The sequence below is a fragment of the Mauremys mutica genome, chromosome 3 (assembly GCF_020497125.1).
Source record: "Mauremys mutica isolate MM-2020 ecotype Southern chromosome 3, ASM2049712v1, whole genome shotgun sequence".
Taxonomy (NCBI): Eukaryota; Metazoa; Chordata; order Testudines; family Geoemydidae; genus Mauremys; species Mauremys mutica.
In genome coordinates, this window is record NC_059074.1 from 38,579,929 (window position 1) to 38,603,830 (window position 23,902).

Here is a 23,902-nt window from a genome sequence, read left to right on the forward strand (position 1 = left end):
TTATCTTTCTCCAAAGAGCCAGCAATCACAGAAGTTACAATTCATCAATGACTTAATAACCTTATATAGAGTGTGATCCTGAGATCTATAGTCTGGGAGATTCAGTGATACACAGTGTCCCTGCCTTTAAATCAAGAGCCTATATCAAATGGGTAATTTATAAAAACTACCAGTATTGTAGTAAAGGAATGGATTTTTGTTTTATCCTGTCTGGGTTCCTCTCCTGTGATGTTAGCATAAATGTCATTAAGGCACAAATAAGTATGTTTAACAAACCCACAAATGCCAGCAAATTCAGAGTTAAAGCTGAAACCTTGTTCTTAACTCATATCATTATTTGCATTTATGTTACTGTGCAGCATTGATGACCATGCAGTATATTAGTATTCTCACTATTCAGAACTTCTTTAATCTTTAGGCCTGGCAGGATGAGTCAATCATGAGGATAATTCAGCTACATGTTGATATCTGTATATGTTTTAGTAAAAAAATAAAATTAAAAAACCCTTAACATTATTTAAACTCTACATTTGACTTGTTTCCCAACTAGCAGAAGTGCATCTGCACAGTTTGGTTCCAGCAAGAAAGGAATTACCTTGGGAACAGCTGGTCTTTATGGTAATTCCAACTTCATTGACACAAAGCAGCACGGGATATCTCTCAAATAAATCTATTTCAGTAAGATTCCAGTCTGATTTCTAAAACAAAGAGGTCTGGATATGCTTCACATAATCACATAGAACCAGACTTTTAAAAGATCTCCGTACCCACAATGAGGTCCAGATTTACAAGAGAGCTCAGCTCCCATTTAGGCAGGAGAATGAAGGGACAGCTGTTTATAAGAGCTCAGCATATTGGGTTCTGTAGGGTGCTGAGCACTTTTAAAAAGTCTGGCCCTTATTTAGGTGGCTAATTGGGAGTTATTTTGAAAAATCTAGACCCAGTTGTGGGTGGTGATCACTTGAAAATCTGGCCTCTAGAGAATCAGTTGTTCAGGACTCATTTGTACTTCTTAAAAGATTGTATTATGATTGGGAGAAGGAAGAGGTGCATAGCTTCAGCAATAGTGTCCGGAGGCAGTATACCTCTATAGGACATGAATATCTCCTGGGCACTAGGGGGAGCATGCTGAGAGGCATCCCTTGCTATACATATGAAACAGGTGTAGCCTATGTTCATGCCAGTGCAGCCTGGCAACCCACTGTGGGTGGGGCTAAAGCCCCACCCAGATTTACCTCCTCTGTAGCTTTTAATACCAAGAGCAGCTCAAATTGCCTCCACCACCACCACCACCTCCAATTCTGTAGACTGTTTATTACTACTTCTTATATTAATGGGAATAGTAGCCACAATAAGGTTTCTAATCTGAACCGGACCAAACTTTTTATACAGTGCACCCGTTACAAAATTCCTCATGCTGGGAAGTGCTGAGCAGCCACAACTCCGAAGGGTTTAATGTGAATTACAGACGCACAGCCCCTTTCAAGATCAGGGACTACTATGCTATTAGCAAGGAAAAGGTAACATTTCCGAGGCCTGGTCTACACTAGGATCTTAAATCGAATTTAGCAGCGTTAATTCGAACTAATCGCTCAACCGTCCACACCAGGAAGCCATTTAATTCGAACTAGGGGGCTCCTTAGTTCGAATTTGGTACTCCACCCCGACAGGTGGAGTAACGCTAAATTCGCACTTGCTAGCTCGAATTAGGCTAGGTGTGGATGCAAATCGAACTTAGTAGCTCCGGGAGCTATCCCACAGTGCACCACTCTGTTGACGCTCTGGACAGCAGTCGGAGCTTGGATTCTCTGACCAGCCACACAGGAAATGACCCGGGAAAATTTGAATTCATTTTCCTGTCTGGGCACTTTGAATCTGACGTCCTGGCTGGACATCGGGGCGAGCTCCGCAGCACCTGCAACGATGCAGAGCTCTCCAGCAGAGGAGTCAGCCCAATGCAAGAATAGAAAGAGATCCCCAGCATGGACAGACCGGGAAGTCCAGGATCTGATCGCTGTGTGGGGCGAGGAGTCTGTGCTGTCGGAGCTGCGCTCCAACAAGCGTAATGCAAAGACCTTCGAGAAGGTCTCCCAAGCCATGACACAGAAAGGATACAGCCGGGATGCGATGCAGTGCCGCGTGAAAGTCAAGGACCTGAGGCAAGGCTATCAAAAAGTCAGAGCGGCAAACGGACGCTCCGGAGCACAGCCCCAGACATGCCGCTTCTACGAGGCACTGCATGCCATTCTCGGTGGGTCTGCCACCACTGTCCCACCACTGACCGTGGACTCAGTGGATGGCATAGTGAGCCAGGACAGTTCCTACTCGATGTTCGCCGATGGGCAAGACGACGAAGGGTCCGTGGAGGAAGGCGCAGGCGACAGCGAACACAATGCCGCTTTCCCTGACAGCCAGGATCTGTTCCTCACCCTCACAGAGATCCCCTACCAACCCTCACCGGCCGTGAACCCGGACTCAGAGTCAGGGGAAGGATCAGGCGGTAAGTCGTATAAACAAGAAAATATTTATTTGCTCGAAAACATGTATACCAAAAATATAAATTCTATCTATAAATACTATATCTAAAAGTTTTTAAAGGGAAACTAAACGAACAGTAGGTCTACACAGATTGGGATGGAACAATAGTCCTCCATGGACAATTCCACAAATGCTTCAAACAGTTCCTCAAATACCCTCCGCAGGAGGTTTCGAGGAAGAGGTGCCCTATTTGGTCCTCCGGTGAAGCTCACTCTTCCACGCCACGACATCCTCAGATACAGGGGAACCATCGCCTCTACCAGCATGGCCGCGTAGGGTCCCGGTCGGTGAAGTGCTTCCCTTAACATCCTTTCTTTCTGCACTCGAGAGACACGCCTCAGGGTAATCTCGTTACTGAAGTGCTGCATCTAATTAGGGCAATTAGCGAATAGTTACTGTTCTTAATGGTTTACTTATACTTTGCATAACAAAGCCCCGCGCTTAGCAGCCACGTGCTGTAGGCCACACAGGAAAAGCATACATTGATCTTTCCCCTGCAGTGTCGGGAGTGGCTGCAAAAGGGTCATAGTATCTGATTTCCAGATTGCCGTTAGCACGACGGCACAGCTATCCGTTAACTGATAAGCATAATGTACTGTAAGGCTTACCAGGACTCTCTGCTAGAGGGATTCTGCTCTCTCTCCCGACTTCTCCGCTCTCCTGTGCAATGGCGCAGCCAATCAGAGCGTAGGCCAAAATGTTGTGCTTCTCTGGAGACCACGTGACACTTGTTGTCCGGTACGGTCTTCTTCATGGAAATTGACTAGACGGTGTTCACTGTTCGCGAAAATGTATCTGTACAAGGAAATCACTAACTTTCCCCATCACACAGCTTCGGGTCCTTCCCGGACTGCCCCGGCATCCCCCTCGCAGAGACTGGCAATGATTAGACGGCGAAAGAAGAAGACTAGGGACGACATGTTCGCTGAACTGATGGTCTGCTCCCGAGCAGAGGCTGCAGAGCAGAAACACTGGAGGGAGACCCTATGTGAGCAGCATCGCACACTCATGGAACGTGAGGATAGGTGGCGGCAGGAAGACCAGCAGACCACCCAAACGCTACTTGGTCTCATGAAGGAACAAACGGACACGCTTCGTCGCCTTGTTGATGTCCTGCAGGACCACAGGCTGGAGGACAGGGCCCCCCTGCAGTGTCTCTGCAATCGCCCTCACCAGCCAAGAAGTCCTGGCCCCCCCTCACCCAAAAGTACAAGACGGAGGGGTGGTAGAGGACGTGAGAACTGTCACTGAACCAGAGCAGAGCGGCCGTGTACCCCGCACTTCTCACGTTAGAAATTTGTAGAAGTGCTTCCCTTATAGGCTCAGCCAGTCCCAAATCCAAGGTTCATCCCCCCACTGTTTATTAGATTAATAAAAGCTGTTTGCTGTTAATCACTGTTTCCGTCATGTCTTTCCTGTCAGAGCATTTTTCGGTGTATGGGGTGGACAGGGGTTTCATACTTGCACGGTATAGCCTACAGTACCAGGGTACAGACTTGGGGAAAGGATCAACTGCGGGGCACACACACACTGCAGTCAGTAGGCACCAGGGTCATTCTGTGTTGTGTATGCTGCCCCTGTTCATTTCGTAATGTGTATAATTGTCCAGGGTCCTAGCGCCTGTCACGCCATTACTGTGAAGGCAGGCTGCCCTTACGATGCACTTGCAACGGATCCACGAGCCTATCCGCTGCCCTGAGCCCCAACAAGAGCCCTCATCCACGGACAGATAGTCACCCTTCTCCCACACCCATCACCCCTTCCCACGCAGAAACCCGCAGCCCACTGCCGTCATCCAAACCCCTATGCAAAGAAGGCACCACTCGCCCTTCCTGCAAACCCTCCCCTTCATGCAGAACCACTGTCATCCGTCCCCCACCCCAGAGACCTATGTAGGAGCAGGAGGATGTCAGTCCTCTATGGAGGAAGCGGTCTGTACGTCAGTGCACACCGTGCCCAGCACAGTATGCGTCCATGTCTCAACACCAGAACAGAAATGCAAAGTAAAAGAAAGATTTATTAATAATGAGTGTAACAATTACTTTGCTTAAAAACGTGCTTTGGAAGTGGGGAAACTTGGAGAACAAGGCATGTAGCCGCAGATCCAAATCGACACAAACTGACACAGGCCCAGGGTCAGTTTCTCTTGAAAGCAAGTGGAGAGTCATAGGTTACCCTGATCTCCGAGGAAACTTGCTTTCAAAGCCTCCCGGATACAGAGCGCTTCCCGCTGGGATATTCTCTCGGCACGGGTGTCTGGCTGAGCGTAAACTGCAGCCAGGCGATTTGCCTCAACCTCCCATCCGGACAAAAAGGCCTCGCCCTTGCTCTCACACAGATTGTGCAGCACACAGCAAGCAGCAATAACTACGGGGATATTCTTTTCGCTGATGTCCGAGCGAGTGAGTAAGCTCCGCCATCTCCCCTTGAGACGTCCGAAAGCACACTCCACCACCATTCTGCACTTGCTTAGCCGGTAGTTGAAGAGTTCCTTCTCACTGTCCAGGGCGCCTGTATAGGGCTTCATGAGCCAGGGCATTAGCGGGTAGGCTGGGTCCCCGAGGATCACTGTAGGCATCTGCACATCCCCAACCGTTATTTTGTGGTCCGGGAAGAAAGTACCTGCCTGGAGGAGTCTAAAGAGACCAGAGCTCCTGAACACACGCGCGTCATGAACCTTGCCCGCCCACCCGACGTTGATGTTGGTAAAAACCTCCCCTATGGTCCACTAGTCCTTGCAGCACCATGGAAAAGTAGCCCTTTCGGTTAATGTACTCGCTGGCCTGGTGGGCCGGTGCCAGGATAGGGATGTGAGTCCCATCTATAGCCCCACCGCAGTTTGGGAATCCCATCGCGGCGAAGCCGTCTATGATGACCTGAACGTTTCCCAGGTTCACTACCTTTGAGAGCAGTTGCTCAACGATTGCGTGGGCTACTTGCATCACAGCAACCCCCACGGTAGATTTGCCCACGCCAAAGTGGTTCGCTACTGACCGGTAGCTGTCTGGCGTGGCAAGTTTCCAGAGGGCTATGGCCACTCGCTTCTGCACACTCAGGGCTGCTCGCATGGTGTCCTGGCGCTTCTGGGCTGGGGCCAGCAAGTCACAGAGTTCAAGGAAAGTGCCCTTACGCATCCTGAAGTTTCGCAGCCACTCTGTGTCATCCCAGACCTGCAGCACTATGCGGTCCCACCAGTCCGTGCTTGTTTCCCGGGCCCAGAATCGCCGTTCCACACCATGAACTTGACCCATTGCCACCATGATTTCCACTGCCCGGCGTACCCTGCTTTCTGAGAGGTCTGCGCCACTCTCCTCACCGCGCTGCCGGAGCCTCCTCGCTCGATTTCTCAGTAGCTGACTGTTGCACAGGTGGACGATAAGGTGCGAGGAGTTGACAACGGCCATAAGTGCAGCGATGATCGCAGCGGGCTCCATGCTCGCAGTGCTGTGGCGTCCGCGCTGTAACCGACCAGAAAAGTGCGCGAACAGATTTCCCGCCGGCGCTTTCAGGGAGGGAGGGCGTTTGTGAGTGACGGTTGAATGATGACAGTTACCCAAAACCACCCTCGACACATTTTTCCCCCAGCAGGCATTGCGAGCTCTACCCAGCATTCCAATGGGCAGCGGGGAGTGCGGGAACTGTGGGATAGCTTCCCACAGTGCACCGCTTCCAAAGTCGACGCTGGCCCCGTGAATGTGGACTCAGAAATTCGAATTAGTGTATTTAGTATGGATACACAAATTCGACTTCATAAGGTCGAATCCACAAATTCGAACTAAGTTGATTCGAAATAGTCTTGTAGTGTAGACAAGGCCCAAGACAAACATCTCTTCTGTCCTATAGTAAAAGCAGTAAAGTTATGAACATACCTAGGTACAGCCAATATAGCAATGTAACTGCTGATGGGCTGACTGTGCTGTTTTTAAAAAAAAATAATTATAGCAGGTTAAAAATATTCAAGTTATTTTTAAAAAGGAAGAGGCAAGACTCTTTAGGATCCCGCTTTCACATGTGGCTAATTAATAGATTAAGAAATATTAATTCAGAAATTACCCTGAAAGAACAAAGACTATTTGGGAACTTAACTGAAGTGTTCACTTTGTTGTAATTGGTGGTAAATGACAACTAGCTGCTAAAATATTAATTCAGGTTTCATATGCAAAAATAGATCTCATTGTGAAAGAAAACTGAAGTGTAAAATGTTAGTTAAAATCCTTTGAGAAAGTAAACATAATGCTTATTCTGATTTTTTTTATATCAGAAGCCACACAGTATTTTTTCTGTCTTGCCTGACAGATATGGAGCATATATGGAAATAAGTTTTCTAAATGCACATTTTATGTACAGTAGATGTAAATTATTAATCAGTATCTCAACTAGATAAAAATACCAAGAGAGAAGAAATATTGTTGTTGATATGTTTTATTGTTTGTTTATTCTTTTTTTTCTCCAACTAAAATGAAGTGCATGGTCATGTTTTTTTCTGTATTATAATATAGCCTTTCATATAACAGTTCCCAGCTCTGGCCAAACGAAAACTTTAAACTTGAATTATAATGTTTGCAAGCTACATCACATAACATACAAAAACTGTCTTAAAGGATTTTAGGATTTGATCCAAACTCCAGTGAAATCAATGGAAAAACTCTGATTGACTTTCAGCCCTCAGTGACATTAATTAGCATTCTACACACAGACCAAATGAAACATATGGACCTTTGAAAAGAGCAAATTCCTTACAAACCTTCTCATTTTATACTATGGGCTTACTCTTACCTAATCTAAGTGCACTTACTGTATCAAGATAAATAACTAGTCAGAATGGGAGTAATTTAAGAAGATTATACACAAGATTTCAGACTGCTCTCACCAATGTTTTAGCTATGAAAAGAGTTATCAAATGTACTGTCAGTGTTGAATCCTCATTGATATCTGTGGGCATTCAATGCATGGAATAAAGTAAAAGTACGTCCATCAATGTATTTCAAGAAGGCAGACTTTAGCAAACTCAGGAAGTTGGTAGGTAAAATCCCATGGGAAGCAAGTCTACGGGGAAAAACAATTGAAGAGAGTTGGCACTTTTTCAAAGAGACATTATTAAGGGCACAAGAGCAAACTATCCCACTGCGTAGGAAAGATAGGAAGTATGGCAAGAGAACTCCCTGACTTAACCAGGAGATCTTCAATGATCTAAAACTCAAAAAAGAGTCCTACAAAAAGTGGAGACTCGGTCAAATTACAAAGGATGAATATAAACAAATAACATAGCTATGTAGGGACAAAATTAGAAAAGCCAAGGCACAAAATGAGATCAAACTAGCTAGGGACATAAAAGGAAACAAGAAAATATTCTACAAATATATTAGAAACAAGAGGAAGACCAAGGACAGAGTAGGCCCATTACTCAATGAGGGGGGAAAGACAATAACAAAAAATGTGAAAATGGCAGAGGTGCTTAATGACTCCTTTGTTTTGGTTTTCACCAAGAAGGTTGGTGGGGATTGGACGTCTAACATAGTGAATACCAGTGAAAATGAAGTAGGATCAGAATCTAAAATAGGGAAAGAACAAGTCAAAAATTACTTAGACAAGTTAGATGTCTTCAAATCACCAGGGCCTGATGAAATGCAAACATCAGCTGTAATCCTTATTATTTGTATTAAGATAATCATAGGTAACACAATCAAGGATAAGGGTCATTTTGTGTTAGGTGCTATACTGACAAGAAAGAAAACAGTCCTTGCTCCAGGGACCATACAGTCTAGCTGTGTGTCAGGATATTTAACGGGATAAAACAGACAAACAGACTGTGAGGAAGGCTGAAATGACAAAATGAAGTGTCAGAAAGAAAAAAAATGGCTTGTTTCTTGCCTAAACAATGCCAGCTAGGTAGCAATTTTTAGGTGTAATCCTTGAATGGGTTTCCTTTTTCAAGATGATTCCTCAGTTGAGTTTCGTGGATGGTTCTGAACTAACCCAAGGCCAGGAGAGGGACCAAAAGTGACGGACATAGAGCAGCCATTTTGAGAGATTTTGATGAGTTTCTAGGGCTGATTGGGAGGATGAGGGCCATGTTGCCAGAAAGGCAGCGCTGTGTATATAAAATGGGATACATATGGTTCATATTCATGTTAGTGCATTATACATTAACGTAAACTTTAATTTTAGAAATATTTTCAATCTGGCCACCTGATATCAGGCATTTCCCCCCATTTACTAAAATAAATAGGGAAGGCATGCAGGATCTGCCCCAATATCCACAAAGCAGCACGAAAAAACAGCGTATGTTGTTAAGGCCTCTCATATCAAAGAGTGCATGTCTATTCATAAACTCCAACTTAAAAGAATTCTCTGCTGTATAAGCAGGAAATGCAATTTGCCATTCTTCAAACTTCATTAATATTCAGCCTTTTTTCCCTCCAAACTTGATCAGAGACTAATTACATGCAAAGTTTGACTGTCTAGGATTTGTTTGGTTATCTGTATGAAGAAAAGTGGCAACCTTTTTTTTTTTTTTAATTGGAGAAGTGTATTTTTTCACTCATCTAGAATCCAAGAACACAACACAAGGAATGTTTCTCAAACTGTACAGAGAAAGACAGAGAGAGAGAGAACCTTTGTCCAGACACCATGGATGGAAATTTCATTCCCAAAGGAGAGTTTTTCAGAAAGCTACAAGCATATGAAATTAGGGGTAATCCAGGAAACTCTTGCAACATTAACTATAGTGTTTGCTGCCAAGTGAATGTTATAACACATCCATACTGAGCTTCGTTTGACATCTACTAGCTCATCTATTCAAGAGAAATGAAACTTCCATTATTTCACGTTTCTCGTTATTGGCTGCTCCTCTCTATTCGGCATCATCTGCCTCCTTGAAATTCTTCCTTAGGTACCTTAAGTTCATATACCGTACCAATAATACATTAGGGTAGAGCGGGGAATGAATGCTGTATCCTTTTGTGTCCAAGCCATAATTCTGAAGCCTAAGGCTATGTCTACACTGCACACTGATGGTGGCAGTGTGCGGGGTATACATAACTACACACTGCTGTGAAAATCAAGTTGCATCCACGCTGTGGTGTGTAGCTACATCCACCAGTGAAAGGGACCTGCTGGAACCTTTCCCCACTGCATTCCCACTGCCAGAGCCTTTCCCTTCTGCTGGAGCCTTTCACTATGGTGTTTAGGAAAGGCTCAGACAGCAGGGAGACAGTGGGACACTGTATTGCTAAAAAATAGGAATAAAGATGGAGGAGGTAATGCTTGGATTTCTAGAGAGCCATCCAGGGTACATACATAGAATCATAGAACTTAAGATCAAAAGGGACCATTATGATCATCTAGTCTGACCTCCCGCAAGATGCAGGCCACAAAAGCTGACCCACCCACTCCTGAAATAATTCTCTCCCTTGACTCAGCTGTTGAAGTCCCCAAATCCTGATTTAAAGACTTCAGGTAGCAGATAATCCTCCAGCAAACGACCCCTGCCCCATGCTGCGGAGGAAGGTGAAAAACCTCCAGGGCCACTGCCAATCTACCCTGGAGGAAAATTCCTTCCCGACCCCAAATATGGCGATCAGCTGAACCCCGAGCATGCAGGCAAGACTCTCCAGCCAGACACTCAGGAAAAAGACTTTCAATATCCCAACATTGACCCTCGGTACTAATTACCAGTGGTCGCACGTTATTGACCTATTGACTAAATCACGTTATCCTATCAAACCATTCCCTCCATAAACTTATCAAGCTTAATCTTAAAGCCAGAGAGGTCCTTCGCCCCCACTGTTTCCCTCGGTAGGCTGTTCCAGAATTTCACTCCCCTGATGGTTAGAAACCTTCGTCTAATTTCAAGCCTAAACTTCCCGACTGCCAATTTATATCCATTTGTTCTTGTGTCCACATTAGTACTGAGCTGAAATAATTCCTCTCCCTCCCTGGTATTTATCCCTCTGATATATTTAAAGAGAGCAATCATATCTCCTCTCAACCTTCTTTTGGTTAAGGAAAACAAACCGAGCTCCTCAAGTCTCCTTTCATACGACAGGCTTTCCATTCCTCGGATCATTCTAGTGGCCCTTCTTTGTACCCGTTCCAGTTTGAATTCATCCTTCTTAAACATGGGAGACCAAAACTGCACACAGTACTCCAAATGAGGTCTCACCAATGCCTTGTATAACGGGACTAGCACCTCCTTATCTCTACTAGAAATACCTCGCCTAATGCATCCCAAGACCGCATTAGCTTTTATAACGGCCACATCACATTGCTGACTCATAGTCATCCTGCGATCAACCAGGACTCCGAGGTCCTTCTCCTCTTCCGTTACTTCCAACTGGTGCGTCCCCAGCTTATAACTAAAATTCCTGTTAGTCATCCCTAAATGCATAACCTTACACTTCTCACTATTGAATTTCATCCTATTACTAATACTCCAGTTTACAAGGTCATCCAAATCTCCCTGGAGGATATCCCGATCCTTCTCCGAATTGGCAATACCTCCCAACTTCGTGTCATCCGCAAACTTTATCAGCCCACTCCTACTTTTGGTTCCAAGGTCAATGATAAATAGATTGAATAAGATCGGACCCAAAACCGAACCTTGAGGAACTCCACTGGCAACCTCCCTCCAACCCGACAGATCACCTTTCAATACGACCCGCTGCAGTCTCCCCTTTAACCAGTTCCTTATCCATCTCTGGATTTTCATTTCGATCCCCATCTTTTCCAATTTAACCAGTAATTCTTCATGCGATACCGTATCAAACGCCTTACTGAAATCAAGATATATTAGATCCACCGCATTTCCCTTGTCTAAAAAATCTGTTACTTTCTCAAAGAAGGAGATCAGGTTGGTTTGGCACGATCTACCTTTCGTAAAACCATGTTGTAATTTGTCCCAATTGCCATTGACCTCAAGGTCCGTAACTACTCTGTCCTTTAATATTTTTTCCATGACTTTACATACTACAGATGTTAAACTAACAGGCCTGTAGTTACCCGGGTCACTTTTTTTCCCCTTCTTGAAAATAGGAACTATAGTAGCTAATCTCCAGTCAAACGGCACAACCCCCGAGTTTAGAGATTCGTTAAAAATTATCGCTAATGGGCTTGAAATTTCACTCACCTATTCCTTTAATATTCTAGGATGAAGATTATCTGGGCCGCCTGATTTACTACCGTTAAGCTGTTCAAGTTTGGCTTCTACCTCGGATACTGTAATTTCCAACCCCGCACCTTCATTCCCATCAGTCACTCTGCCACTATTCCTAAGCCCTTCATTAGCCTCATTAAAGACCGAGGCAAAATATTAGTTTAGATATTGTGCCATGCCTAGCTTATCCTTAATCTCCACTGTCACCCCTTTGTCGCCCTTCCCTAGGGACAGGTAGAATCCCACTGAAGATCACCTGAGCCTCAATTTCCTTGAGCATCTTACCCAGCCTGGCATAGTCTCCCTTGATTCTCTCCAGCGAGAATCTAGCCGTGTCATTCGTTCCTACATGAAGGATGATCAACAGGTTCTTACCTGCTCCATACCCACAAGGTTCAGGCATACCTTTACTCTACTCACCTTATTCTAATGCTATTCAATGAGCTTTCATTTTGTTCTGTCAACATTTGTATTATACATATATATTTGTGTGTGTATGCTCACACATACTTTGTACTTACGTAGCATCTTCAATCTGAAGACCTCAATGTTCTTAACAAACATTAATGAAAATACTTGTGAAATAAGGAAGTATTTTTATTCCTATTTTACAAACAGAGATAAACTGACTCGTCCATGGTCACTCAGTAAGCTTCCTGAATCCAAATCTCCTGGCTCCCCTACTAACACATGCCTCTATTCATATAAAGGATCCAGTATGGAAACACTCACTGCTGGGTGTGGTGCTTACTAAACATGAGTAGTTCAACTGATGGTAGTAAGCACGTTGCTGGGTAGTTAGTACAACAGTAAATTAAAAAGCTGGTTAGAAAATAGTTTATTTCCTTGCCAAAATTTTTTACTTTTTGTTAAAAAAATAATTTTTTTTCCAACCAAAAACTGAAAAAAATTGTGGTGAAAAAAGACAAAACCCATAAGATTTTCAAGGGAAAACAGTCAAAAAACAAACAAACAAAAAAGTTCAGTTTTCATTCAAAAATACCCAAAGAGGCTTTTGGCTTTTCAATGAAAGATCAAAAATTGTTGAGGAAGGCAGACACTTGCAACAACCAACCAACCAACAATAATACTAATAATAATTTGGTCAAAAACAATTTTTCTTTGCAAAAATATTAGACCACCTCTAAATATGTTTGTCAGATAAGATTGTATAAGCAATAAATACTGGACCAGTTCACAGTATAGAACTACAAAGGAAAACACGTTTTATTTGTGGCCTTTAATTTCCTCATTTATGATAAGAACATAAGAACGGCCATACTGGGTCAGATCAATGCTGCATCTAGCCCAGTATCCTGTCTTCTGACAGTAGCCAATGCCAGGTGCTTCAGAGGGAATGAACAGAACAGGTATTCATTAAGTGATCCATCCCCTCTCGCCCATTCCCAGCTCTGGCAAACAGAGGCTAGGGTCACTTCAGAGCATGGTTTTGCATCCCTGCCCATCCTGGCTAATAGCCATTGATGGATCTATCCTCCATGAAATTATCGAGTTATTTTTGGAACCCTGTTATAGTGTTGGCCTTCACAACATCCTCTGGGAAAGAGATCCACGGGTTGACTGTGTGTTCTGGGAAGAAATAATTCCTTTTATGTGTTTTAAACCTGCTGCCTATGTGCAAGTACATTATATCCACTGGATCACCCTTGTCCACATGCTTGTTGACCCCCCCACTCAAAGAATTCTAGTAGATTAGTAAGGCATGATTTGTAAAGAAGCCCAGAATGTTTTCCTCTTGCTACCGTTTTTAACGTTGAAAAAAATCAAGTCTTGCTAATTTACAGTTTTGCTTATAATCTTTGGAGTACAAATGGGATTATAACCTCACAAGTAACAAGAGACTGAAATCTGACCACCACAAGAGGGGAAGGATTTTTTAGAATGTTTAAAACTCTTGTTTTTACTGATTTTGCCCATTGTGCCACCTAAATTCCTTCACTGGCTTCCTCTTCTGCATTCCATCACATGCAAGGTCTTGCCATTGCCTTCAAAGCCATTCATGACTGTATTTCCCTTCTTATCTGATTGTATTTCACTATTGCACACATTGTAGCTGTAGCTGTGTCAGTTCCAGGATATTTGGTGGACAAGGTGGGTGAGGTAATATTTACACTCTTGAATGAACTCACACAGGAAAATGATAAAAGACAAAAACACCCCTCTACTGTGGGTGACCACTCTTCACAACGTGATCACTCTAGATCTGACCTATCAGTACTCATCCTCAAAGGAAACCTGCACAACACTTTCAAAAGATGAGCCTGGGAATTTAAATTCATTACTCTGCTAGACTCTAAAAACCATGAATTGAACAGAGACACTGGATTTATGACTTATTGCCACAATCTGTAACCCATTATCCCTCTCTTTTTGTCCTATGACTGCAGAGGTGTTAACAGGCCACTCTAAATTGAATGATCCCTTACAATATGTGCTAATTACTTATGCTAAACAATCTGTTTCACCTTGCATTTTGCTTTGACTCTGGGGGTACCTTTCCCAGACCCGAAGAAGAGCTATGTATGGCTTGAAAGCTTTTCTCTCACCAGCAGAAGTTGGCCCAATAGAAGATATTACCTCACACGTCTCTCTGTATTTCACTTTACCACTCTCCAACCTTGTCTGCTCTGCTAGTGACCAGAGCCTCAATGCACCATTTTTCCTATGCCAACACCATGAGCTCTCTCCCATGCCAATGCCTGCACAGGCAGCTTGAAACACCCTCAAACGTTGGCAGAATCAAAGTCCATTACCTGGACCCAGTTCCAAATGTCCTAACAAGCACTAGGTCTATGCATCAAACCAGTACTCTGAATGTACACATCACTACACTGAGGTCTTATACCATGATCTGAATTTTGAGGCTAAAGGTCTTGTCTAAAGTGATTTAAAGAAAAAAGGATTGTGAATCATACAGCAGTTGCTATGTAATCAAACTGTATCTTATCACTATGTAATACCTGATCCTGCACAATGCTGCATGCTCTCATCTCACTTCAAAACCAATGGATTCGATGGGAGTTAGGGTGCTCTGCCCCGGCAAGACTGTGCCCTTATGTAGGCATTAATAATGGATAATAATAGTTACTTTTTTTTATTATTAATAAGTCAGAAAAATCTACTTTTTTGCTTAAAGCTCTAATTTTGCTACGTGGCATCTTGAAAACTATATTAAAATGCTTTAAAATAAAACATTTTAACTATTTTTTATATCCATTTTAAAATCAGTGTTTTAAGATATTACACTTATTGCTGAAAAACTACACTTAACGGAAGGCACTAAAGAGAAATTATCATTCTGAATGACTATACCACAATTTTTCACAATACATCTCAGGAACAGAATCACATAGATAGTGTAATAAATCTATAGACACCACCGGACTTTTATTAGTTGCACAGCTTCTAGAGAATATGAAGAAAAAAATACATGATTTAACTGTTGATTGTAAACATGCACAGTATTTAATTAAAACTTTCATTTCTTTGATATAAATTTCATTTAATTTTTTTTAAATGGAGAGAGACTATATCAGATACCTTCATCTCAATTTGTTTGGTGTCTAGATTTTGAAAAAGCAGCTTTACTCTTGTTTTTCCATCGTCTGAAGACCCCTTGAGCTGAGAGAATTTAAACCTCCAGACCACATTCTGAAAAAAAACAAAACAAAAAAAATGTTAATTAGGACTCTTTGACATTACACTCTTATACCCAAAACATTGCATTATTGAGCAATTTTGATCCAACATTGAGAAGTTAAATGTAATGTAAAATAAATGACGGATTAATATATTTCAGGCAAGAGGATGGTTGCATAATAAACACAATTTATCCACTCTACTTCATACATAACAGCAAAAAATATACAATTTTTAGTACTTTCCTACCCATGTAAGGGTGTTTAGAGATCAGGGTAAAATTCTGTGCCTATTGAAGTCAATGGGAGTTTTGCCATTGACTTCACTGAGCCAGGCTTTCACCACAGACCTTAAATCTCTCAAGCCTCACTTGGCTCATCTGTACAATGAGGGGAATGATACTTCCCCACCTTACACCAGTATTGCAAAACTTAATTTTAGTGTGTAAAAGTGGTTTGAAATCCTTAGATGAAATGTGCTACAGAAATGCAAAGCACTATTGTGTGTGTTATTCAATCATTTGTAAGCCAAGAATCCCCAGGTCTGTGCCAGCCTCAGGTTTCTTACATAGCAATACATGGAGCTATGCTACAAGTGAATCACTGGATTTACTGGGGTTTTTAAAAAAATTACAAAGAGAGACTTATCAACATTGTTGAAATTAATTGTTAAAAATCATTGTAATTTTCTGTACTTCTCAAAATGTTTTCCACACATTGGTCTCGGAGTCAGAAATGTAAAAAAATGAAACCAAACAATCAGAGTACAATTTCCTTCTGATGTTTTTGTTACCTCCAATAACATTAATGGATATGTGTATGCACACTGAGGTGAGACCAGATCCCTGGGAGCTGGTGGAGGAAACATGAATCATTCCCGGTTGAATGCTTTGAAAGCCATTTAAAATGAAATAATGGCAGAAAAGCAGTTTACTGTGTTCTTATTTTTTAAAAAAAATCTGGCTTTTTAAAAAAATCCACATTTGAAAGATGTTTTCTTCCTGTGGACAAGCAATATGTCTCACCTGGAAACAGCAGACATTTTGACTGAATATTTTTCAATATTTGGAAGATAATACTGATTGGATTTCAACCTGGGTGGCTGCTCTGTGGTTGCAGCTCCAATTAGAGCGGGAAGAAATGCCAAGTCCTCTTCAGCAGAGGTTAGATTATTTTCACTCACCCAAAAGATGGATGTACTGGATAGCTTTGAACTACTCCATGCAAACTGGACTCCTGATACATGTGGTTAGTAAAATCAAGAAGAGGAGCGTTAAGTTATTTGTTATTTAGATGATTGATGCTTGCTTACTAGAGAGCAGGGTCTCGGCTTCTCTTAAATGAGTAACTAAAGAAATGATTGCTTAACATTGTTGTTAATTATTACATCAGAGTCTTCATATTCCCTTGATGATGATGATACATTTATATTATCTTAGTGCCCAAATGCTCCAATCAGTATTGGAGCTACAGCACGCTGGGCGCTGTACAAATATAGAAAGAGACATAAGCCCCAAAGTCTTATAATATAAAGAAAAAAACAGACAAAGGTTAGGGAATGAAAACACACAAGCAAATCAACCTGGTGAAGAATTGGCACAGCTTTGTTAGTTACACGTACTCTATTTTTTTTTAACTGGAGGAAGAGATATAGGAAAGGAGGAATAAGAAAAGGATAGAGCCACGTTCTTGGCTTCAGGACGGGTATGGGGTTTGCATTGGTCACACTGGGTGATAAGCTCCTCCTAGCGATGGACAAAGATTAACTGTCAAGTTGATCAAAAGTCAACTGAAAAAGATACCAGACTTATCTATATGGTGTGGGGATACGGTGGCTTTCACAGGGCTCTGAATGGTCTCAATCCTTTGAATGGGAGTGAAAGGGTATTAGATAAGGACCTCGATCAGAAAAATGTTGAGAGGAGGCAGAAAACCCTAATTCTCTCTTTCCGTCCCCCACAACCTCCAGCTCAGCTGAGCCAGCAGTACGTAGTACCCCAGATTTCCTAACACAATAGCTCTACTGCTCTAAAGCATATGCTAGCCAAGACTCAAACCACAGTACAAAGTAGCTGGACAACCAGAATATGTTCCAAAGCTATCATATTACAGATTAGTTGCTGCTATCCATTGCTGCCTCAGCAAAATCAGCAACCATGGGCAAAGAAATGCTTTCTCTCTCCTGCACTGTGCTATGGGGAGCTGATATTTCCTGTCTGCAGAAAAACACTGGATTGGGGTGGGGAGCAGTGGCCCTTTCCTGTCATCTTTCCTCTTCCTGAAGTTAAATGATTGAGGAACCACCATGCAGAACCACCTGACAACCCCAGTGAAGGGGGTCTTAGGTACCCTGGCATGAAACAGGATTGGGCTGATGAGAAGTCTCTCTGAAGGCAACAAACGATGTAGGGGAAAGGAGACATTTTTTGAAGGAGAGGGATGACTATGCAAAAGGCCTCAGCTCAGTTCCACAGAACACTCCTGGCCAATGCTTAAGGTTGAAATAGAATTGTGAATCCAACTACCTTCTGCACAGATTTGTATGCAGACAACATGGCAAGCTGCTCCCAGCAAGGCCCTCTAGTTTCCCTTACTGTCATAAGAGTCTTGTACTTTCTGTTAATGTGTCAATGTGAGATTAGTGTTGAGGTTGAGCATTTTTCTGCAACGTCTTCCCCCTAATACATTGAATTAGTCAGGGCAGCATGTATTGATCAGGTACTCTGATCTGCCATTAAACATTGATTAAGGTAATGTTTCCCTTTTTGCTCTTGAAAACGGATGGGATAATTTGATAATTTAATCTTCAGAAGAGAAGAGTGAGGGGGGATTTGATAGCAGCCTCAACTGCCTGAAGGGGGGTTCCAAAGAGGATGGATCTAGACTGTTCTCAGTGGTGGCAGATGACAGAACAAGGAGCAATGGTCTCAAACTGCAGTGGGGGAGGTTTAGGTTGGATATTAGAAAACACTGTTTCACTAGGAGGGTGGTGAAGCACTGGAATGAGTTACCTAGGGAGGTGGTGGAATCTCCATTCTTAGAGGTTTCTAAGGCCCCACTTGACAAAGCCCTGGGCTGGGATGATTTAGTTGGTGTTGGCCCTGTTTTGAGCAGGTGGTTAGACTAAATGATCTCCTGAGGTTTCTTCCAACCCTAATTTTCTATTATTCTATATTAGGTCAGCCATTTTTCTGTATCAAACCTGCAGCTCTCTATTCTAAATTAATATATTTTAAAAAGTCTTGCCTGAAATTTGTGGACAGTTCTCCATTGACTGTATAAACCGTTATTTTAGATGTTGCTTTTTCAATTTTTTAAAAGGCTCCCTGTCCTCTTAGTTAGTGGAAGTAGGAGACGGTCATACCAAAACTCATTGAAACTAAACAGGAAAATATAGCCAGGTGTCACCATTTCCCCAAGTGACTTGTTGATGTTTGTAATGTGCTGGGTAGAGTTCTTCAGGGAGGCATTTAATTTTCATTTCACACTAGTGTTCAGAATATAGAACAGGAAAACAAAGGCTAAGGTTATTATTTAAAAAAAACTATAAATATTTATTTTATTTATTTGGTAATATTCATCCAAAGGATCCCAAAATGCTCTCCAAACTTTACTTTTACCGCAATCACTTTGATTCTCACTGAATTGCAGCCAACTGTGGAGTGGAATGCAGAATCTGAAAGTACCTAACGGCACTATGACAACAATTTAGCATAAGAAGTGTACAGAAAAGCCATAGCCAACTGAAACTGCTGAAATAAGAAAGGTATGTAGAATGTATTTGTGAAGGCCAATGCAATGTAATTAATACCAACGCTTTTCCAAGAAAGAAAGAAGAATGTGAATTTACAGCTCTTGAAATTTTATACCCTAGTAAATAATACTGCTTGCGCTATGGAATTATTCCAGATTTATACCAGCATCAATGAGAGCAATCCTAGTCATGAAGTCTTTAAGCAAAGCCACTTTCAAATTACAGATACATATTCTAAAAAACAAATACTTTGGTCCATATTTCAAAGAAGGGCATATTTTTGCTTTCATCTAAATCCAAAATGGTTCGATCAACTTCCTTCACACATGTTTAAAAAAATATAGCTCTGTTCTAAGAGTAAGCCCCCAGTGTTAAGGTTAAAAGTTTGTTTGTTTATTTATTTATTTACTTATTTATTGCCAGACTTACTGTGTTGCTAAAAACACAGATCCTCAGCTGGTGGAAATCAGCATAGTTCTGTTAAAGTAAAAGGACTTACACCAATTTATCTAAGCTCAGGAGTTCGCTCACAAAATGCAATAAGGTTCGCATTAAATTTTAATTGAATTGTGGAACATATTGCTGGCTTTGTATCCTCGGCAGATGTAGAAAGTGGCTCTCTCTGCACTACTGCAGCTTCAGTAGACAGGGGTCTGCTACTGCCTTCTCCCTTCTCCATCCACATTAGGAAATCTAACACCAGCATCAGTAGAGCACAAGGACCAGACTTTGCTGTGTCTTGCAAAGCTAGAAGGGAAAGGAAGGTTTCTTACATCTTCTCCTTGCTTCTTGAAACTCCACATAGGGCTAAGCCCAATTCAGTCTTTTAATTGTCTTATGATACAGGGACGGTTTACTGTTCTCCTAAACACACAGGTTCAAATCACACACCACTTCATTTTCTCAAGATCAGTAAACCGCTGTCCATCTTGTGTTTTTTTGGGAGGTGAAACCTTAGAAACTGACACCTGGGTTAAAAATCCAATGGCTTTTCTTTTGTTTGTTTCCTGTAAAAATAATCATTTGTCTTGGTGTCCTTGGCCAAAATGCCCCCTTCCACGCTTATGGCACAGGTGGGCTATCCCTTTCCAATTCACAGCTGGGTGCATTTCAGTGTGGGACCCTATCAACAGACATTGTAACATGCTTTGGGATCAAAAGTGCTAGGTAACTGTAAAATATTATTAAAACCAAACATTAATGGTAGAATAGAACAAATTATGTTTTTAGCTCCTTTTCCTCTTACCTTTGTTTTACTGTCAAAACAGGTGAATCCCAAGGCAAAGTCAATTGTGAAACACAGGGTTACTCCTTGCCAGCTGCACATATATGTTTTAGACTGGAAAAGATATTAATGTTGAGAATATAGTTTTATTATCATTATTATTTTTATCCAATAACAGTATATCCTATTTTCTGTTTGTGACAAGACACCAAGCCTGTAACCCTAGAAGAGAATTACAGCAGTCTATTGATAAAAAAATTAAATTCTGTAAAAATAATATATATTTACAACATATTATCTGTTCACTTAGGCTGTTTTTTGGTTTGTTTTTTTCAAAACAGTTCTTTAGAACCTGGCCTGATCTGACCTATGCATATCCACTACAAAATGAAAAACTAAACAATCCAAACTAAAAAGAACCATTTGTAAAATCCTCTGAGAGAGATTTTGGAAGACTACTTAGAACTGACTTGAAAGGCTAAATCGATTATATAATAATTGGTTCTCACACGGTTTCTAAAAACTTTGTGTACATGGCAACTGTCTAACTATGACATCAGTATCTGCCTGCTTCACCTCTCTGTCTACTTTAACCTTTGAAAATAGTCTTTTTGATTTTGCAAGATTTCGTTGAGCCTTGTAAAACTACGGTAAGGTGCCACCACAGTACCAATGGTTATTACTAAACAAATTAACTAGCACTGCTCTCTTGTCAGCTGCTGAAATATGAATGTTAATTCTTTGACCTCTTTTTAGGTTAAAAAGAGTTTGAGGTTAAACTTATGAAAGTGTTTTACAATTAAAAGTCTATTCACATTTAAATTTACCTCTATCCACATCTCTAATAGCATTGGTATTGCAGTTACCGACCAAAATACACAGTGTGCACATTTAACATATAATTAAGTCTTCATGTGAACTGGATTCAGACTGTAAAGACAGGCAGTCTTCAGCGCTCCCGGCTATAAATTTAAAAAGGAGCTTGAAGGTTTTCACATTGACATCAACAGCAAAAATCCCACTGACTTCACTGTATAGAGCTTTCCAAAATGTTTAATATAGCCTCTTGATTTACTAAAAGCCGGAGATTTTCCAAGGGAACAATACCTGGTTCTCATATTAACGTCTCATAAGCAGCAATGTCATCTCATCTTTAAAGATTTGTTTATTTAATATTTTATATCTGGATAATCTTTTTGAAATGCCAGACCTCAAAAAAGAGGTTCTAACAAATGAATGGTTTGTAGGAAATTGGTTAATTAATAAAACTCTAGTTGATCCTTTTGGTATTTTTTTTAAAAAGTAGTAAAGCTTGAGATGTTGAAAAATAGACATTTTGACATATTCTTGAATTTTAGTATTTATTGCTTTTGAAGTTTCTCATTCCAATATTTAAAAAAAATCTTGTTATGATAAAAATACAAATTTTTGTCAAACTTAGTGATATTCTAACATAAAAGGAACTTCAACTGAGTTACAACATTGACATTTTATATAGCTACGTTTTTAATGGTTGCACAGTTGATGTAATTCATCTATCAGTACTAGAGCTGGTTGAGTAATGGGAAAAAAGATTTGTGAATAAGCAGTTTGATTTTGATTTGCTGCTGTCTGTGGATCATACTATTGGCAAGAATATTAGTGACTGACATTAAATTATTAACATGTTTACGAGTCTCCAGAATTTCATATATTCATTATAAAATGTCATGAATTGTTATTCACCATTTGTTCTACATTATTCTTCTAGTGAAAAGATTCTGTCATCCAGGGCATGATTCAGCAAATCACTTAAACACTTGCTTAACTTTATAAACATGTTTTTAAATCAGGAAGCTGAAAAAAATGGCACATACATAACCAATTAGTGAATACTAAATGTGAGCAGTTCACAAAGAATTAGCCTGAAATATCTGGTGAATATTGAAGAGTTATGCACCTAACAAAACTGGTTTGCAAATGACTTGCAAACTAAAATACAAAACAAAGCCAAAAAGACAAAATGTGTTGCTTTTTCAGTTTGATAAATACAGTGCCATAGATCTAATCAGGAGCAAACTTCATTAAAGATATGACATAGTCTTGTCCCAGGAAACATCTTTCAACAGAAATACTTTGGGTTTAGCTATATTTATTAGGGGAGAACGTTGATGTTTAACCTGAAAGGTTACACATTGCAAATGCTCACTGACTTAGAATCTGAATAATCTTCAAAGGCCTTAGCTTGGAGGTTATTAAACACTTTCATGATGTGGATCACATATTAATAGAGATCTTGAGAGGATCACCTCCACTCCCATTCACCAAAGCATAGCCCACGATCCCTTTCCAGTCATGACTGTGACAACCACCTTCCTTTATGTTTGTGATTGCACAACATCCCTCTGGATGACTACAGCAATCACCAACATGGAAATTTAATATTAGGCACCCATTTAGTCTACTTTTAGTTGTCTTTTAATGTCTTTTACTGAAATCAATAGAAATTAAAGCCTAAACACCTTTGTGGATCTGGGCCTATGTCTCTAGCTAGCTCTTGGCAGGTCCTAAGTAATGTTCCACAGACCACAGTTTGAGAACTCCTAGGAGAGTTATTGATAGAGGAGAAAAAAATAGTGTTACAGGTGTCACTGGCCCTTAAAGGGAAAGAGGCCAGTACACCTGTGACTTGTCAGCTCACTCCAATAGGGCTTAAGGGAGGGCATCTGGCTCTGAGATGGAAGAGAGACTGGTTGAGTCTGAGCTGCCTGAAAGCACTGACAGAGAAACAGAGAAGGTTGGGTAAGAGCTGCCTGAGGAGGGAAAGGAGAGACCGGAGTGGGAGGAGGGAGAAGTAGGAGGAGAAGCAGCAGCAGCAGCCAGCTGGTGCAGAGAGCCACTGGGAAGAGCAAAAGGTTAATGATGAGGGCTGACCAGAGCTGAGGAACCCTTGCCAAGTTAAAGGAAAGCTCATGCAGAGGCCCTGATGAAGAAGGGGAGGAAGCGGGTTAATCTCAGAAGAGTTAGGCAGGGAGGCCTGGCTGAGTGGGACACCTGACTTGGGCTATGGGGAATGTATCGCAGGAGAGAAGCAGGTCTTGTAACTCTCAATTTGATGGCCTGGAGAGTGAGACCCTGAAACAGGTGCTTAAGAGACTGGGACAGAATGATCAATGACTCTGGTGGGTGATCTGGAATGGTCACATTTAAAAGGGATTGAAGAGCTGCTGTGTTATAATCTTGTTTACTTTGGGGATTTGAAAGAAATTGTTTTTACTAAGAGGGATCTGTGGACTAGAGTTTGAATTTGCCATCAAGAGACAATATTCCTTTGTATGGGTAAATTCCAAAGGGGAACTGGCAGTTATTTGTCATGCCCCAGCCTGCTTCAAGAGGGTGCTCAAGGAAGGCTCCACCTTGTAACATATAGGTTATAGTTAAAATATCTTCCTTGCTTATATGAAACAACATTTTGTGAACTGGATTCTGACACCTGCTTATTAGATGTAACTCAGGGCATGTATGTGTAAATTAGTGCAATTTTTCACTTGGCCCAAAGTAATTTATTTCAAGATTTCTCATTATAAACAAAT

The 23,902-nt window shown here is 41.4% G+C and overlaps 1 protein-coding gene across 1 annotated transcript in view; it reads right to left on the minus strand.

Annotated features, from left to right (window-relative positions):
- Nucleotides 1-23,902, minus strand: part of SNTG2 (syntrophin gamma 2) — a 475,088-nt gene that overhangs the window by 13,555 nt on the left and 437,631 nt on the right. Inside the window, exons 15-16 of the mRNA XM_045008823.1 lie at nt 20,352-20,444; nt 15,254-15,364 (exon numbers count right to left, since the gene is read on the minus strand). Of these exons, the coding sequence (XP_044864758.1) occupies nt 15,254-15,364; nt 20,352-20,444 (204 nt within the window). The remainder of the gene's footprint in view (nt 1-15,253; nt 15,365-20,351; nt 20,445-23,902) is intronic.